Raw genomic sequence first — 19,346 nt, 5'->3', positions numbered from 1 at the left:
TTCTCTATTTTGTCAAATGCTTTAATTTTTGCACACTATCGGGAAATTGTAGGCAGGACTACTCCAAAGTGGTAAAGGTGTCTGTGGCTTCTTTTAGTTTTCGACGTGGTAGCGCTGGAGCATCTTATTGCGTGGCGTTGCCCACAAGGAGGCTTCACCACACAGATGGCTGACAGCACGTGACGAACATAGTGTTTTGGTGCACCGGGGTAATGTAAATACCACGCGGATGGAAGAGGCGAGAAGCGCACATATTGGCACTGGATCAGCGCTCCTCCTTCAAAAAAAAAAAAAAATCGAGACAAGGCAATTATCTTCTGTAGATGGCTGATATGTGTATTCGCGGAGTTAGCGGCGAAGCTCCAAAGACGAAACTATATGACTGTCAACACGCCTGCCATTGTGCGCATTTCGGAAGGGCGTGGAAAACAATGTAATGTGTGATTCGGGGCCCGAGTGTGAATATTGGGACGATATTTGTCGAGCAGTTCATGCCTTGTCACCGCGCCACTTTGGGAGCCCGTCCGAATTAACCGATGCCAGTTCCAGGGCACCCGAATAAACGAGCTTCCGATGTCGTGGACTTGTATGAGCATTTGGCGGGACTCCGGCAGCAGTCCGAATTATCCGCATTGCCGAATTAACGGAGGTTAAATTAATGAGGTTTTACTGTACCTGTGCTTTTAAAAGGCAGTGGCTGGGTCATTGGGATGGATTCACCATCATCCGTCACCATTTTACCACCAAAACCACCAGAGTCATCTTCAACATCATAAATGGCAGCAGCAGCAGCCAGATTGGTTACACAGCCTGATATTACGCAGCCATTTTACACAGCCGGTCTGGAAACAGAACGGTCACGCAGTTAATACTCGCAACACAGACATTTGGTTTGTTCCCCATTTTCGCACTGACTATAAGTTCCAAGCATTACAGCACAATCTTCCAGTAATTTTAAATAGATATAAAGACATAAATAACCCTACTAAGAAAGCATTGCGTGAATTATTTCTTCAAAAATAATTCCTGACGTATAATTCGCGCCCAAGTACAGCTGCTCCCTTGTATCTTATGCAAATATGTTTTCTGTATTTCCCTATTGTAATTTATCGATGATTTTGTGCTTTCTGGATGTCCTGTTTTGTGAAAACTGTAACCTGACTATGTGTTCGTTTTTATTTTTTTTGTGCGTATGTCAATGTTCTCAACAAAGTCTGCTCCTATGCCTTGTAACGGCTGCCTGGGCCTCGTCAAGCTGTATACCTACAGCTTTTAGTCCAGGCAGCCGCCAGAATTTTCTGGAAAATAAATGAAATTGAAATTGAAATATATTGCAATGCACCCTGTTTGCATGTGCTTGCAATGGAGTGTCTGCCTTTATCAAGAGTTCACTTGTTTTTGTTTGTTTTTTTCCCCTCTGTGCCATTCAGGTCTACGTGGGCTCATCAATTTGGGTAACACATGTTTCATGAACTGCATTGTCCAAGCGTTGACACACACCCCACTGCTGCGTGACTACTTCCTTGCCGACCGGCACGTCTGCCAGTTTCGCGATGACCCTGCCATGTGCCTCGTCTGCGAGATGTCCAGGCTGTTCCAAGAGGTGATACATCTGCCGCAATGTGTTCATGTTGTTGTCATGTCATGTGGTGTTCAGCGTCCTCATTCGTGATGTCTTGTTTGTCGCTGCATGTGGCTTGTACGTTACATTATTTCATTTGCAGCAACTTCAAGTTTAAACGTTCTAAAGCTACATGAGGGCTCTAAGGGATAATGGTGTGGAGGACTCTTGATTAGCATCAGTTACTGGTTTTTGCTCATGTTATATAATAGTACCCCTGTGTTATCAGAAGTCGCATATATCTTGACCTTTTTGTTAGCATGAGCATTCGGTTTATCAGTAAGTTTCATTTCATTTCATTTATTGAACCCTCAAGGCCAGAGGCATTAAAGAGGGGAGTGGTTACAAAAACAAGAAAATACATAAACAGATGCAATACATGATACAAAACAAAGTATTATCATATTCCTGTTATACATTGTTAGCTAGTGCAGAACGAAAATGCTGGTTATCACTTATGTCGACGATATCTGCGGGAAGGCGGTTCCATTCGCGTGATGTACGAGGCAAGAAAGACTGAAATGCAGTTACAGTGTTACACGTTTCAATGCCAACTTTGTGACGATGATCAATGCGGTTTGACACGCATCTGGGGGACGAAATGAGGGCATCATGTAGCATGGGATGATGGTATAGTTTATCAAAGAGGCTCAAACGAATTGTCTGCCGGCGGGATGCTAAAAGAGGCAAAAAAAGATTAGCTTTCATGCTTGTTACACTTGCGGTACGGTTAAAGTTGGACAGGATAAAATGAGCAGCGTTATTTTGAACTAGCTCAAGCAAACCACTACCACTAGTAAACCAAACCAAACCACTAGTAAAGCACTAGTGGCTGATAATCTGGTGAAGCACTTATACCTGTGCGTATGGAAGAAAATACTATCACAAAAAAAAGTAACAGAAGTTTAATGAAGGACTTTACAGACGACCAAAGCACAAATGGCAGTTGATTTGTAAAACGTGAATTGCTATGCTACTGCACTAAGTTGCACTAAGTTGGGCAAGAGAGCGAGGCGTCACGTGATTTGTGTGTCTATGACAGCGGCGAAACTGCCACTCAACCGTCGCGATAACAAGAGCATGACATTTTCATGACGCTTAAGCATGTTTTTGAGTATCCTTGCATGCAGGGCGAAACCTGATTAACCAAATAACTGCCCTGAGCGAGTTCTGGCAGTGAGGAGTGCAGCACGACAAGTGTGTGGTGACAACGTGGAGCCTCCCAGTGTGGAGAGGCACCCAACATAGTGGCATTCACAACACATAGTGGCATTCACAGTTTGTTAATTTTCTTCTTTGACTTGAGTGTAACTCCTGCTTGACTGGCAGCTTGCTACGGCATACATGTCAACAATACTTGACCGTGAAAGAACCCCAGGTGGTCGAAATTTCCGGAGCCCTCCACTACGGCGTCTCTCATAGCCTTAGTTGATTTGGGACGTTAAACCCCATAAACCAAACCAAACCTTTTCAGTTGCAGCTGAATTTCTAAAATTTAATTCAGCGCACTTTTGTCGTTTTTTTTTTTAACTGAAGAGTCTAAACCGCGTTCACAAGGAGGTCGATGCAGCTTTTTTTTCTTTCTTGGCATTCTTGTAGTTGAGCAGAGACAATGAATTTTAACAATAAAAAAATGCTTGCCAAAGGCCTTCTACACATACTGGAGGCTTATGGGACGTGTTTTCAATTTGTAAACACGTACTAGAGGCCCGTGTACTGTGCAATGTCAGTGCACGTTAAAGAACCCCAGGTGGTCGAAATTTCCGGAGCCCTCCACTATGGCGTCTCTCATAGCCTTAGCCGCTTTGGGACGTTAAACCCCATAAACCAAACCAAACCGTAAAACCAAGTTCGATTGAACTTTCAGAACCTGCTGCGTACAGCATCTGCATGACGCAAGAGAAGAATAGAGTGGGTTAGGGAGCCAAGCTACTGATATCCTAGCTTTCGCAAAGATGAATCGAAATGGGCAGGGCATGTAATGTAGAAAACAGATGAGTGATCCCTTAGGGTAACTGAGTGGATTCCAGGAGAGGGCAGATATAGCAAGGAGCAGCAGAGAACCCCTGATCAGATTACGAAATTCACATGGATAGTGTGGCCATAACTGATGTGTGACAGGGCTAATTGCAGATCAGTAGAAGGCGCCTTTGCTCAGCAGAGAACATAGATGGACTGATGACGACGATGATGAACTGCATCAAAGTCTGTATTGGTTGCCAGCTGTGGCTTGCTACTGCATCGCGCCCTTTTCCTTTTGTCCGGTGCAGTTCTATTGCGGCAAGTCCAGCCCTCACATTCCGTACCGGTTGCTCCACTTGGTCTGGACGCACGCACGCCACCTGGCCGGCTATGAACAGCAGGACGCCCACGAGTTCTTCATTGCCACGCTTGATGTGCTACATCGGCACTGCAAAGGTTAGCCAACACTGCCGTCTTCAGTCTTCCACCGTGCCAGAGTGTGGCAGTGCAGCTAGTTGGGATCTCTCTGGCTTGAAGAAGCCTAAAATAGATGAGTGTTGGAGCACTAGCAACTTTTGCCTGCGTATATAGACAGCAAAAGTGGTATCCAGTACAGTCAAGCCCACTTATAACAATACTGGTTATAACAATATATTGGATATAACAATGGTCAGTCATGGCACCATCAGTTTTGCCACGTGTTCTATAGTAAAATAAACTGCTTATAGCAATGCTGTCAAGGCACATTATTGGTTATAACAAGTAAATCTGGTAATTGAGTGTCAACCATTATAGAAAAAAAAAAGAAGGGAATGCTACAACCACACCAGCAAAACCATGCTTACAACACAAAAGCGTGCATGTGGGGGGCCGACCAATGGACTAAGCTTGCGCAGCAATGCCACAAAAGCAAAAGAGGCAGGTGTCATCGCGTCAGGAGAGCTGCTGCATTGCTGCATTGGCTACGCGCATTGTGCGTACCCCCAATCAGTCGGTGCAGTGCGCACGCATGCAGCCAGCGCGGTTTTTCTCTTGTCAGCTGTCACCGCACCCTTAGTTCTGCATGCTTTTTGAATTTCCCATAAGAATATCTTCTGGAAAGACGGCTTGATTCCTGTGACGTGGAGGTGCACGAAGCTCCCAGTGGCGCAGTGATGGCGGTGCTTTGGTCATCGGTGAACGGTGAACATTGTTCCGATTCCCTGAAGTTCAAATTAACAAGCTTTTACAGGCATTAGAACAATCAAACCCATCCGGGTATTTACTGCCAATAAATACGGTGAAGTTTGTCATCTTTTCTTTTTTTCAGCACAACCCTGTTATAACAATTATTGGATATAACAATGGTATTTCCATGGCACTTTAATATTGTTATAAGTGGGCTTGACGGTAATATCTTATTGTCAAAACAGCCTACATGACTGCCTACTTGAATGGAATGAGACAGCCTTCGGCTTTCTCATTGCTTGCACAATGTGGCCTTGCGCCGCTGTTGAACCCTTTTGCGGTGCAGGCACCAATGGGATGTCCACCACAAACCCACATCACTGCAACTGCATCATCGATCAAATCTTCACGGGGGGCCTGCAGTCGGACGTGGTGTGCCAGTCTTGCAAGTGAGTGGCCGGCCGTCTTAGCCGAAAGGGCGGGGGGGGGGGGGGGGGGGGGGGGGGGTTTGGTTGCGAATATTTAGAAGTCTGCATAGTATGTGCCAGTGCCAGATGAAAAAGAAAAAAGTTTTCACTGCAGCTGTGACAACAGTGCCATCTTTGATCAACGGCATTAGGACGAAAGCAGGTGGTGCAAAGGGTTAAAGAGAGTACTTGGTGCTCCCTCATGGTTGAGAGATGATGGTGCTGGTGCAGCTGTTGCAAAAGCGTTTCACTTGGTGTCCTGCACAATGCGTTCATAGAAATAAAACAATTCTGACTGAATAAGACTCACCAAAGTGTAGCTTAAGGGGGGACACTGGTCTTTGAGACCGAAAAATGACCAAAAAATCGATTTTCAAAAAATCACATTTGTGGAATTTACGGTTACTATTTTCCAACTGTATCAATTTCTTCCTTCAAGAAATCAACATATTGACCATAATATTAAATTCAGATCATCGTGTGGGCTGAATTTATGCAGGAGCAGACAGTTTAATGGCATGAAAATTTTGGACATCTGGCTGTCTTAGTATGTCAATATCTCAACATCTAGGACAGCTAGAGATGTTGTATTATTTGCTAAGGGAAGCTGAAGGCACAGTGTGTGCAATAATTGAAGCAGATTTGTTCAATCGCACTTCAAAAATTTATAATTTCGCAAAGTTTATCGATGCATTGAATTCACACCTTGAACATTGATATTCCAAGTGCTGTAAAATTACTAATGAGGGTAAAACAGAAAAACTGCTTTGATTATTGCACTCTTTGCTCACCATACTACGCAGCCATGGATTAAAAATAATTTTTTATTGAGCAGTTTTTTTTGCACCGAGGTACTAATGAAGGACCAATTAAAATGAATTATCTTGGGAACCGACTAATTTATGAGAAAGGTAATTTAATTGTTGAAATTAGCATAAAAAACTGAGCAAGGTGGTACAGTTTCATTAGGATTGGACTAAAAATAAGGAAAATAGGTCTAAGACCAGTGTCCCCCCTTAAGACAAACCAAGCCGTCTGTGTGAAGTTTTAACTTAAACAAGCCAGCAGGCTAACTGAGAGGGTTCAGCTTAAGTTAAGAACAACGCAGCGAGCTATGGAAAGGAAAATGATAGGTGTAACGTTAAGAGATCGGAAGAGGGCGGAGTGGGTGAGGGAACAAATGCGGGTTAATGACATCCTAGTCGAAATCAAGAGGAAGAAATGGGCTTGGGCAGGGCATGTAATGCGAAGGCAAGATAACCGCTGGTCCTTAAGGGTAACGGAGTAGATTCCAAGAGAAAGCAAACGTAGCAGGGGACGGCAGAAAGTTAGGTGGGCGGATGAGATTAAGAAGTTTGCGGGGATACAGTGGCGGCAACTGACAAAGGACAGGGTTAATTGGAGAGACATGGGAGAGGCCTTTGCCCTGCAGTGGGTGTAGTCAGGCTGATGATGATGAAGCCAGCAGTTTAGCTGAGAGAGGTTCTTGGCTTCTCTCTGAGTGGCACTAAAGTTGGTACAGTAGGCCTTAGGTCAGCATTGTAAAAGGTATGTGAGGATGTATGATGTTTGTCTTGATGGAGTTTTGGTGACACAGGCTTGCAGCATGTTTTGCTTGTTGTTTGTAATGTGCCTTTGTGGAGAAGAAGAGGTACCATTCTTCTCTCCCATTACAGGGGTGTCTCCACAACCATTGACCCATTCTGGGACATCTCTCTAGACTTGGGACCTAGTAGCCATCTACAGCAGCATAACCCTTCCTCTGGTGAGATGCCTTTCCTTTGAGTCTGTCTCGAAATTGTGCATTTTGTCTTTGTGGGAAAACAGCTCCAGGCAGAGTTGCTTTCTTTGAATGCTTCTGAAAAACATAGCCGTGATAAAGAAACGCTGTTGGTGCATGCCATCAGCCATTTTTTCTATAGTTATGAGGTTGTTCTCGTAGCCAGCAGTCCCAGCCTATGCTCCCATGGCAAAGCAGGAAGGGGAATGTGGTGGATGCTGGGAAATTTATATTCCTAAAGTGCTTACCTGTGTCTGTGTTGTGAAAGCAATGTAACTTGTGACAAACATGAAAAAAGCGAGGCCATCACCTCGTTGGCTTGACAGGTTGCTGGGTGTGGTGGTCTTCTCAGTTATGAATTGGAATCTCTTTACCATTCAGTGAGTTATGAAATTAAGAGCTAAAAGCTCGGGGAAGCTTCGCTATTTTGGGAGATAAAAGCTTCCGGAAACTACTGGTTTGAGACATAAAAACTTCCAGAAGCTTCTTCGCTAGTTTGAGAGGTAAATGCTTCCGGTAGCATCACTGGTTTGAGAGAGCAAAGCTTCCGGAAGCTTCACTAGTGTGAGAAATAAAAACTTCCAGAAGCTTCACTAGTTTGAGAGATAAAAGCTTCTGGAAGCTTCTTACCTTGTTTGAGAGATAAAAGTTTCCAAAAGTGTCACTAGTTTGAGAGATAAGAGCTTCCGGAAGCTTCACTGGTTTGAGAGAGAAAAGCTTCCGGAAGCTTTACTGGTTTGGGACACAAAATCTTCCAGAAGCTTCTTCTAGTTTGAGAGGTAAATGCTTCTGGAAGCTTCACTGGTTTGAGAGAGGAAAGCTTCCAGAAGCTTCACCGGTTTGATATTGATAGATAAGAGCTTCCAGAAGCTTCACTGGTTTGAGAGATAAAAGGTTAAGGAAGGTTCACTGGTTTGAGAGATAAAATCTTCCGGAAGCTTCTTATCTAGTTTGAGAGGTAAAAGCTTCCCGAGGCGACACTAGTTTGAGAGGTGAGAGCTTCCGGAAGCTTCACTGGTTTGAGACATAAAAGCTTCCATAAGTTGCTTCACTATTTTGAAAGGTAAATGCTTCCAGAAGCACCACTGGTTTGAGAGATAAAAGCTTCCGGAAGTGTCTCTAGTTTGAGAGATAAGAGCTTCCGGAAACTTCACTGGTTTGAGAGATAAAAGCTTCCAGAAGCTTTACTAGTTTTAGACATAGCTTCTGGAAGCTTCAGTGGTTCTCATGCTCTGAAAGAATGACAGTACTCCAAACAAATACAGAATACATAAACTATGTTATATACATACAGGATTGCACATGGGACTGCACACAAGACAAGACTGCTCACAAAGCTGCAAACAAAGCTGCAGGATTTTCAAGAGATAATCCATCTGTTTGATATAGCCATTAATTTGAAACATTTAGATTTGTATATCCAGGTGTGACTATATGTTCAGAGTTGTTTATTCAGAAAAATATATGCAAAACTTAAAGTGTAGTGGGACCTCTTACAATAAAACACCACTAAAATGAGGCAGCTTATACATAGATACAAAAACATAATTAGCACTATATAGAACAAACACAAAATAATTACAATAAAATAAATACACTAAATTGCTAGGACAGAGCAGAGATCAAATACATATATAAACAATATCATGATACATAAAGAATCAGAAATGAATGAGTGAAGTTTACACTTAAATGAGGATACAGATGACACAGTTTTCAATACTATAAGATAATGAATTCCATAATTTGACTAGAGAGAATCCAACCGTCTGGATTCCATAGTTTGAACCACAACACAAGCTATGCTTTTTTAAACAACTCTTCTGATTTCCTTTTTTGTCAGGACTAGGTGAATCTAAGATTATTTAATTTGTTTAGTTGGCTCAGTACGCTATTGTCATCTTGAGTGTTTCAAACGTAGTATATTGAAAAGATATGAAGCATGCATTTGTTAATCATCAGTCATCTGCTGTACCTTTTACAGAGGCGGAGGACACAGAACCAACCTCACTTCTGGATTGCCTAGAGAGGTGAGTCATCCTGTCATATCTTTCTGGTTATTTCCCAAAGTTGAGAATAGTGTGTCCCGGTTTCTAGCACAGTTGCATCACAGGGAAAGTTCACTCAAAGTAATCTTTGCTTAGGGGGGGACACTGGTCCTGAAAAAAAAATTTTTATTAATGAAGTCACAGTTACGAAATCTTCAGGGAATATGCATTTTTGTGTGCTGATTCTAAATATGTCATTACATTTCATGTAAAACAATTCCTCGAGCACTTATGCATTCTTTATGCTAGTATTTTGCGGAGAGTTTTGAAGAAAATTTGCTGCGGGAAACTCGCTGAAATGTATGCCATTGGGTTCTCTTGACACCAAGGAATACAATAAGGGTGAAATTGTCTTCCTGCCTATCATAGAACTTAAGTTATAGAGTTTTGAAGTTGTCGCTTGAGAAATGAGAAGGAAAATTGTATTCTGTGTGTGAAGTGACAGCTTCAGTACCCTATTACTCAAGTTCTGTGAGAGCCAGGATGATAATTTTACCCTTATTGTATTCCTTGGTGTCAAGAGAACCCAATGGCATACATTTCAGCGAGTTTCCTGCAGCAAATTTGCTTCCAAACTCTCCGCAAAATATTTGCATAAAAAGTGCGTAAGTGCTCAAGGAATTGTTTTACATGAAATTAAATGATATATCTAGAATCAGCGCACAGGAATACATGTGCCCTGAAAATTTCATAACTATGACTAAATTAATAAAATTTTCTTTTCAAGACCAGTGTCCCCCCTTAATCAAAATAATAATCAATGAGCCATTGGAATGTGAGTGTTAGTGTCAGCGTCACACGCGAGCGTACAGACTTGGCCTTGTCTGAAGTTTTAACTGCGGAATGAATAAAGAGTGCTGGGTAAATTATGCAGCAGTAAGAAAGCTGTGTTTCACCAAAGATTTGCTCCCAAAGGAGAGAAATTGAAGTGCATTGTTGTGGCTGCGCTTATTGTTTGAAGATATTTCTTGAGATGTGTCACATTTAAGGGCACTTGGAAAGCCTCAAGAACTGCCATCGCAAAAGCTAGCTGTCATTCTTGGCTTGTGTTATATCTGATATGGAATCAGAGATATTGAAATGCCTGTTTTTCACTTGCATCGAACTGCTCATCATGCCTAGTTACTTTATTGGTTCACTAAAGGGTGGTTGCTGAATAAGGCAAACGTTTCAAGTGCCACAGGCACTTCGATCAACCGTGGGAAACAGAACTTGAAAAACTGCGTAAGAAGTGTTGTGCTGTACTTTATGACAAAAAACTTGTCTTTCCATTCCAGGTTGCCCTCAGGAGAAAACACAATGTTTCTGTGTTCCTGAAGGAAGGAGATGTTTTAAACTTAAATTTTGAAAAAAATTTATTTCTTTTAACCCTTTGAGGGTCGAATTATTTTGAAGAAAACTTTCCCAGGTGGTCAAATTACTTTATTGCGGATCTTGAATCTACAAAATGTATATAATCGAGAATAAATAGTAAAAAAAAAATTAGGAACAGTACTTTGGTGACAGCATCACTCACAACTGGAAAATGTTCAATAGAATTTCACGAGCGACGGTGATAAACAAGCTAAGAGCAGCAACAATAAAGATAGAAATCAACTTCCGCCGCCTCTGCAAGAGAGTGCCCAAAAAGAGAAAACACGTTTCGCGCGACTCCGTTGCGATCCCGCGGCGGAATCAAAACCGCGTAGGCGCTTTGCCGCAGAGGGCGAGAATACCTCGCGAGCAACGGTGATAAGCAAGCTAAGAGCAGCGCCAATAAAGATAGAAATCAACTTCGGCAGCCCCTGCAAGATAGTGCTGACAAAAAGAAAACTCAAATTTCGCGCGACTCCGTTGCGATCACGCGGCGACACCAAAACTACAAAAAGGGGTGTTGCCGCAGTCTGTGCCGCCGCGCTAAAGCTAGACATAAGTTCTGCTTATCTCCGTGAGAAGGCAGCACAAAATTCAAGCGCTTCTTGTAAGTCCTAAGAGGTGGCAGCACGCCCCAGTGTGCACGCATTGTTCTTTTGGCGCAAAATTTCAAACGGAAGATTGAAACCGTACCCGTACGGCAAAGACCTTGCGGGACAGAAAACTGCTGCCGTACATATATGGCAAAAACCTTCAAAGGGTTAATATTTCAACCTAGCATCTGGCGCATGATAGCCTCAGCTGCTCATGCACCACAAGAGGCAACAAATGAAAGGGGGTGCGGCCTGCTTTCTATTGCGGTGCACAGGTTCACCCGTCCCGAGCACCTGGGCAGCTCGGCCAAGATCCGGTGTGGCCGCTGCGACAGCTACCAGGAGTCGACCAAGCAGCTGACCATGAAGCAGCTGCCCGTCGTGTGCAGCTTCCACCTGAAGCGCTTCGAGCACTCGTCCCGGTTCCACAAGAAGATCTCCTCGCTCATCAGCTTCCCCCAGTACCTGGACATGAGCCCTTTCATGTCCGGTCCCCGCGCCCCCTCCTCCTCTAATTCCTCCTCCTCATCCTCATCTGCCAAGGGCCGTCCCACGTCCCCTTCCAGTGCACCGCCGCAGCCCTGCCACGACAACAAGTGAGTTGAACACTCAGCCACCGTTGCCAGTCTTTGTGCGTTCCTCCTAGGACGCGATGGGCGTCTCATCCAAAGGAAGGGCTTCCCTAGCTCGATGTGGAACGCAGCATGGATGACTTTGATGACATTCTATGTCACACCAGCGGTAATTCCGGACGTGATACGTCCGCCGCTTAAGAACGTGGGTGGCGCTGGTGAACACTCCCAAGGTTAGGTTATTTGTAAACATAAATACCCCCGAAAGCAGAAGATTTGACAGCCGTCGCCGTTCGGATCCCACCGGTGGCGTGTGGTTGTTTTTTCTTCTGCTTTTCAATTCAATTAGCTTTAAGCGTTAACATATTCAGTAATGTTATAAATTGATAAACAGCACAAAAATAAATAAATTAATTAAAAAAAAATCCCCTGTGCCCCTTGGTTTCTGTGGCTGTTGGCTTTTCTCATATTCATAACAAGCCCCTCATTCCCCTTCCCTTGTTTGCTTAATTGCTTAGCGAGGGCCTCGGTTCTGGCAGCCTTGACACCATAGGAAGCATAAGAGGGTTCTCACACAGCTTCCACCCTCGCCGTTCAATGACGTTCTACGTCACATCAGCGGTAATTCAGGACGTGCTACGTCCGCCGCTTAAGAACGTGGGTGGCGCTGGTGAACACTCCCAAGGTTAGGTTATTTGTAAACATAAATACCCCCGAAAGCAGAAGGTTTGACAGCCGTCGCCGTAGCTCAGCGGTAGAGCACCGGACGCGTAATTCGGAGGTCGTGGGTTCGGATCCCACCGGCGGCATGTGGTTGCTTTTCTTCTGCTTTTCAATTCAATTAGCTTTAAGCGTTAACATATTCAGTAATGTTATAAATTGATCAACAGCACGAAAATAAATAAATTAATTTAAAAAAAAATCCCCTGTGCCCCTTGGTTTCTGTGGCTGTTGGCTTTTCTTATATTCATAACGAGCCCCTCATTCCCCTTCCCTTGTTTGCTTAATTGCTTAGCGAGGGCCTCGGTTCTGGCAGCCTTGACGCCATAGGAAGCATAAGAGGGTTCTCACACAGCTTCCACCCTCGCCGTTCGATGACGTTCTACGTCACATTAGCGGTAATTCAGGACGTGCTACGTCCGCCGCTTAAGAACGTGGGTGGCGCTGGTGAACACTCCCAAGTTTAGGTTATTTGTAAACATAAATACCCCCGAGAGCAGAAGGTTTGACAGCCGTCGCCGTAGCTCAGCGGTAGAGCACCGGATGCCTAATTCGGAGGTCGTGGGTTCGGATCCCACCGGCGGCATGTGTTTGCTTTTCTTCTGCTTTTCAATTCAATTAGCTTTAAGCATTAACATATTCAGTAATGTTATAAATTGATCAACAGCACAAAAATAAATTAATTAATTAAAAAAAAAATCCCCTGTGCCCCTTGGTTTCTGTGGCTGTTGGCTTTTCTCATGTGCAGTAGAATAAGCCATATGAAGTCGTGACGTACAGGCGCGGCCATAAGTAAACGGAGCACGCTATCCTGTTCGAAGTGCAGTCACGCTTCCTCCATTGGTAAAGAAGAAGCGTTGTTTGTCTACCAGAAAGCCCACCAACCACCACTACCAGCATGCACGTACCACTGCTGGAAATTTCAATTAGGTGACGCGTGAAAAATATTCAAAGACAGTTGCATGCTCCGTTTACTTTTGTCCGCGCCTGTACTTATGATAAGAAGGTAATTCTTGATTTGTTCCAGGCGTCTCGAGCAGGTCGCACGACCTTTTCGCTCTGACTGCGTCCAAGATGACGCCACGATAAGGAAATAGGCAGTCGTCGACGCCACGTTGTCGATTTCCTAGCGGATACATTGTATAATTTTAATACTGCAGTAATCTTCGTTCTTTGCCGCGCTGCCATTCTTTTGATTCTTTTGCTTACTTATGTCATCCAAAGTGTCTTATTTGTGCTTTTGTTGTTTGTTTTATATTTGTGGTTTTGTTTTATTCTGTTCAATTGCCTGTGCCCCCCCTATGTAATACCCTCTCGAGGGCCTTTAGGGGTATTCTGTATAAATAAATTGGAACATCTGTAATTTATACGGTCATAATTAAATTATTCATGAACGCCTCAGCAATATACGTTTCTAAGACATCTGTGCATTCACTAGACACGCACCATCTGCTGTAGCATGTAACAGGGGGAGGCAGAAAGTTAGGCAGGTGGATGAGATTAACTGTGAGGATAAAGTGACTGTGAAGATAAGGTGGCCATGGCTGGCACAGGACAGGGTTACCTGGAGAGACAAGGGAGAGACCTTTGCCCTGCAGTGGGCGTAGCCAGGTTGATGATGATGGAAGTGCAGCATGTGGTCTTGTGGCTGTGGACCTGCCAGCTTAAATGAAGTAAGTTAATAATGTATGAAATCGCCTGTAGCTTTCTTCTATAGGGATAGATACTAGAAGCATCAAGATTTCGCTTTTACTTTCTTACTTGGAAGCCCATGTATGCAGCTGCTGATTGTTAATCACAACAGTGTAGAATATATGTGTTTTCAGTCAGCACCCAGTCCAGTAAAAAGCTATAATGGTTATGCGGAGAAAAGTAAAAGGGGCGGTAACCGTTTCGATCTTAGTCAACACTGCACTTGCACCGTGAAAGGATGGATGGTGGAGGAATTGAAAGAAGAAAGAAAGGGGGTTCTGGATTAATTTCAACTGCCTTGGATTGTTTAACACATGCTGATGTCTCACAATAGCCAAGCATCTTTTTGCATTGTGCCCCCCTCTAAATACAGCCTTGCTACGGCGAATTGTGAGAAATTTTGTAGAGGAAAATCATGCTGAACCCCATTTTTCCCGACGAAAGAAGCCCAAGAAATACACCTCTGCTTGAGTTCCTACCAAGTGCCGAGCCCACCCGGTTGCATTTGACAGTGTTTGAGAATATACCTTCTGCACACTAAGCAGACAAGGAAAGGGGAATGAGGGGCTCGTTATAAATATGAGAGAGGCCAACAGCCACAGAAACCAAGGGGCACAGGGGATTATTTTTTACTTTATTTATTTATTTTGTGGTGTTGATCAATTTAATCGCTTAAAGCTAATTGATTAGAAAAGCAGAAGAAAAAACAACCACATGCCGCCGGTGGGATCCGAACCCACGACCTCCGAATTACGCGTCCGGTGCTCTACCGCTGAGCTACGGCGACGGCTGTCAAACCTTCTGCTTTCGGGGGTATTTATGTTTACAAATAACCTAACCTTGAGAGTGTTCATCAGCGCCACCCACGTTCGTAAGCGGCGGACTTGGAACGTCCTGAGTTACCGCTGGTGTGACATAGAACGCCATCGAACGGCGAGGGTGGAAGCTGTGTGAGAACCCTCTTATGCTTCCTATGGCGTCAAGGCTGCCAGAACCGAGACCCTCGCTCAGCAATTAAGCAAACAAGGGAAGGGGAATGAGAGGCTCGTTATAAATATGAGAGAAGCCAACAGCCACAGAAACCAAGGAGCACAGGGGATTTTATAATTAATTAATTATTTTTAGGATACTAAAGGGCTGTTAAAAACTGCCCTGTGAACCTGTGGTGCAGGTATTGCCTGTTTGCTGTGGTGAACCACAGTGGAACCATTGAGACAGGCCACTACACGGCGTACGTGCGGCAACATCGGGACCACTGGTTCAAGTGTGACGACCACCTCATCACCAGGGCCAGCCTTCAGGATGTCCTTGACTCCGAAGGGTAGGCACTGGGGTGCCGCTTCCTATCCACTCTTTTCCGATTTGTATAGATGTAGAAGGGGTAGTACAGTCTAGCCCGGTTATAACGAAGTCGGCGGGAATCGGAAATCACTTTGCTATATCCGCTATTTCGTAATATGCGGACTACGAAAAAAAAAATACAAACATCGGCACACATCGGCATACCGGCATACCTGGGAGAAATAGAGAACCGCGATTGGCCAAGACGGCCGCTCTCTGCGACGTCATCGAAAAAAAAAAAATCGTCTCTGTTCTTTTTTACGTTTTTCCCCTGCGTGGCGTGCTCTACCGCTCTACGCCGTGACGCCGTTCAAGGACGGCGCAACACGAGACCGGCGTGCCATGCGATGCAGTGAAGCAACCTTTCGCTCCGCAGGAGAGCAGACGACGCCACGAAAGGACGCCGTCAGCCGAATTTTGCTCTTATTTTCGCGGAAAAAATCGCCTCAAGGACGCAAAAATGTGTTGATTGGCAGATTATTTTTCGGTTGGTATTAAATCTCTTCGTTATATCCGCTGACGCGCTGTTATTTACTTCGTTAAAACCGGACCCAAAATGTATTGAAAATGCAAAAATGGGAATGGGAAATTGAAATCCCTTCGTTATAACCGCTATTTCGCTATAAGTGGCTTCGTTATAAACGGGCTAGACTGTAGTGCATTTGCTATGACTGACAATGCTGATATCGTGGGCGCATTATCTACGAGGGCTTCCTGCTTTTTGCAACCTGTGACCACGCACGAAATTAAGCATGTCTTCCTTCTAGCTCCTTGTGGAGAGGTCTTGTGTAACTTGCAGGATGGTGCAGCTATGCACCTTCATTGCATATTGAACATCATGGAGATTTCTTTCCCTTATATATACCGTATTTACTCGCATAATGCTCGCACTCGCGTAATGCTCGCACCCCCCACATTGGCTATCAAAAATTGGGAAAAATTTTTTCCCCGCATAATCATCGCACCCCCAAAATTACTGCCGCGAGCCGTCTGCTTGTCGTAGCGGTCGCCATCTATTGACCGCGGCTACAACTACCGTATTTAGGTGATTCTAAGCACCCCCTTTTTTTCACGATCGCGATCCCAACGCGATGCCCAAACTGAGAGGGGGTGCTTAGGTTCGAAAAATCTAAACTGACTTTTCTAAACAGGAATTACTAAACAGGAATTTCGAACGCCTTGGATGCGACTGAGGACCACCTGGTGTGGGACGACGAAGAAGCATTGGAAGATGAAGAAACCGATGCCGCAGAAGCCAACGATTCCAGTGTCGACACGGACTCTGATCAAGAGTAGAATTGCCTGATAGACGTACGCAACGCGAGTAGTGACGGGAGGTTGCGCGCGGCAAATAAAGTGTTTAGCAGCTTGAGCTTACGTTCACCTTGTACTTTCATAACGAAGGTAAGTTCCGCTTGAAAGTAATGTTTTCGTTATATTTACAATAGCGGACCTGACAATCCCGATCTCGCACCCATTCATCTTTTCATTTAACACTCCGAAACATTTGCTTGAAAATTTTCCCCGCATAATTATCGCACCCCCAAACTTCGCGTTGATTTTCAGGGAAAAAAAGTGCGAGGATTATGCGAGTAAATACGGTAGTATGTGCTGTATATATAGCACATGTGCTTATATCGGGTGTCCCAGCTAAATGTAACCAAGCTTTTAAAAAACACGGGGTGTCCTAGCAGTCTGAAACCAAATGAGGGTTGTTTAGAGTCGAGTGACCTAGTCTGCAGTATTTTTTTCGTTCTTCAAGGTTGACTAATTAGTTAAGCTTAATTAACTAACTTTTTAATTATTGACTGCTGGACCGGTGTAATCTGGAACCTGTATGGACTGCTCCAATACAGTGTGCCCAGTTTGGATTAATGCATTTTGTGAACTCTGTATAGCAGATATTTTACAGGTGCTGCTATGCCATCGGATATGTTGCTATTGCACTGGCTTAGGCTTAGGCTTGTGTTGAAGGCTCAGGCAGAGGATTAGATGTGTTGCTGCAGCTTTGTGCTGGATTCAGAGCGAGGTGTTGCATTTGGAAATGCTCCAGCTGTTTCTGTTTTCTGTGGAACTTTTATGATAAGAGCATTGTTGAATATGCAGAGAATTGTTGATTTCTGCACTAAGACTCACCAGTCGTTACAGTATAGAGTTAAAAAAATGATTATCTGATAAAGTGTACTGTGTAACTGCATTAAAGGTGCACTGAAGAGGAATCTGAACTTGTCTTTTTGCCGCGGGAACTCGATATACACGTTCCGAGCTTTCTTAGAAACTGCGATTTATTGCCCTGTGTGGCCGATTTCCCCAATTAAATCGAATTAACTTCCGGCTCCCGCCTTTTTTTTTTTAATTCTGCCTCGCACGGTGGGCGGAGTCGACCAACGCGTGGAGCGCCTTTCACCCAGTCCCGTGGCGGCTTGCCGCTCTGCCATCGGCGGAGTAATACGTAGTAGTCCGTAGTAGCAAATAGTCCGCGCGTATTTTTATTTCTTCGGGCTTATTTTGCGGCTATATTATCTGCGAATGAAACTATTTATTCATGGAAACCTAAAAAACAAAATAAAGCGAAAGCAAAGCCTCCACGGGACTGGGTGAAAGGCACTCCACGCGTTGGTCGACTCCGCCCACCGTACGAGGCAGAATTAAAAGAAAAGGCGGGAGCCGGACGTTAATTCATTTTAATTGGGGAAATCGGCCGCACAGGGCAATAAGTCACTGTTTCTAAGAATGCTAGGAACGTGTGGATCGAGTTCCCGCGGCAAAAAGACATGTTCAGAATCCTCTTCAGTGCACCTTTAACCTAAAGTTATGAAATCAGTGATGTTACTTCTCCTGAAATGCTGTTCTCTTATCTTGACTTTTATCTCTGTTCGTACTTTTCAGGTACTTACTGTTCTATCACAAGCAGATCCTGGAGTACGAATGAAGGAGCTGTGCTTCCTTGTTTCCTGTGTTCACTGTCCATTCCTTGTCGTCTGTGAGAAGAACGCAGAAAAGAGAACTGCCCCCGAGTCTTGTGGAATTGCATAAATGTGATGCATCTGTGTGTGCGCGTGTGTAGGGACATAATTTCTGAAAGTGCTTGTTCCGTCGTCACACTTTCACTTGTTGGCCATCCATGTCTCCCAGAAAACTACACACAGATGTCCCCGTGGGGCTTCTGCACCGTCAGCAGTCTCGGCTGCATCCAGATTCTGAAATGTGTGCGATCTAGGTTTTGCAATTCCCTTACAACACCCCCCTTCTCTTTCACCAGCCATCAGTACTGTCCTCTGAGCTTGGCTAAACTGTGCCACCTCATTTGCTCAATAAATTATTGCTTCCTCAAGTATATGTTCGGGTTGATCGCTTACTGTTTGCAACCCGTTGGGATAGCTCAGTGACTGATCCCAAGGTTGCAGGTTGCTGCAACCTTGCAAGGTTGCTGATCCCAAGGTCGATCCCAGCCACGGCGGCCATACTTCAGTGCAGGCGAAATAGAAGAATGCCCGTGGGCTGTACAGTGTCAGCGCACGCTAAAGTGTCCCAGGTGGTCAAAATTTTTCTGGAGCCCTCCACTATGGATGGCATTCCTCATAGCTTGAGTCGCTTTGGGATTTGCCCCATAAACCATCACCAGTTTTCAAAGAGGGCGTTACGTTCCCATACCATGAGGCAGCCCTCAGCAATGTGCTTCGCTTTCATGCTTGTAAAATATGCTTCAGCTTCAGCTCAAAGTTCTGTTGGTGGGACAATTGCCGCGTATGCGAGCTTATGGGGTGAAATTCCGTGCGTGCAGCTAGTGTTTGGTTTGGTTCGGTTTGGTTCATGGGGTTTAACGTCCCAAAGCGACTAAGGCTATGAGAGACGCCGTAGTGAAGGGCTCCGGAAATTTCGACCACCTGGGGTTCTTTAACGTGCACTGACATCGCACAGTACACGGGCCTCTAGAATTTCTCCTCCAAAGAAATTCTATAGCCGCCGCGGCCGGGATCGAACCCGCGTCTTTCGGGTCAGCAGCCGAGCACCATAACCGCTGAGCCAC

At 44.6% G+C, this 19,346-nt stretch overlaps 1 protein-coding gene and 1 non-coding gene across 2 annotated transcripts in view; both read left to right on the top strand.

The window, feature by feature from the left end:
- not (ubiquitin carboxyl-terminal hydrolase nonstop) overlaps nt 1-18,655 on the top strand; it is a 29,974-nt gene extending 11,319 nt beyond the window's left edge. The window contains exons 5-12 of the mRNA XM_089541059.1: nt 1,431-1,603; nt 3,892-4,039; nt 5,097-5,199; nt 6,894-6,982; nt 8,982-9,027; nt 11,267-11,587; nt 15,147-15,296; nt 18,206-18,655. Of these exons, the coding sequence (XP_089397185.1) occupies nt 1,431-1,603; nt 3,892-4,039; nt 5,097-5,199; nt 6,894-6,982; nt 8,982-9,027; nt 11,267-11,587; nt 15,147-15,296; nt 18,206-18,248 (1,073 nt within the window). The 3' untranslated portion in view covers nt 18,249-18,655. The remainder of the gene's footprint in view (nt 1-1,430; nt 1,604-3,891; nt 4,040-5,096; nt 5,200-6,893; nt 6,983-8,981; nt 9,028-11,266; nt 11,588-15,146; nt 15,297-18,205) is intronic.
- Nucleotides 12,798-12,869, top strand: TRNAR-CCU (transfer RNA arginine (anticodon CCU)). Its single transcript has one exon. It is a non-coding gene; the product is annotated as a tRNA-Arg (tRNA).
- Nucleotides 18,656-19,346: the final 691 nt, after the last annotated feature.

This window comes from Amblyomma mixtum, chromosome 4 (assembly GCF_055824585.1).
Source record: "Amblyomma mixtum isolate Tamu chromosome 4, ASM5582458v1, whole genome shotgun sequence".
Taxonomy (NCBI): domain Eukaryota; kingdom Metazoa; phylum Arthropoda; class Arachnida; order Ixodida; family Ixodidae; genus Amblyomma; species Amblyomma mixtum.
The sequence above is the reverse complement of the archived record's forward strand: the minus strand, read 5'-3'. Positions and strand labels throughout refer to the sequence as shown.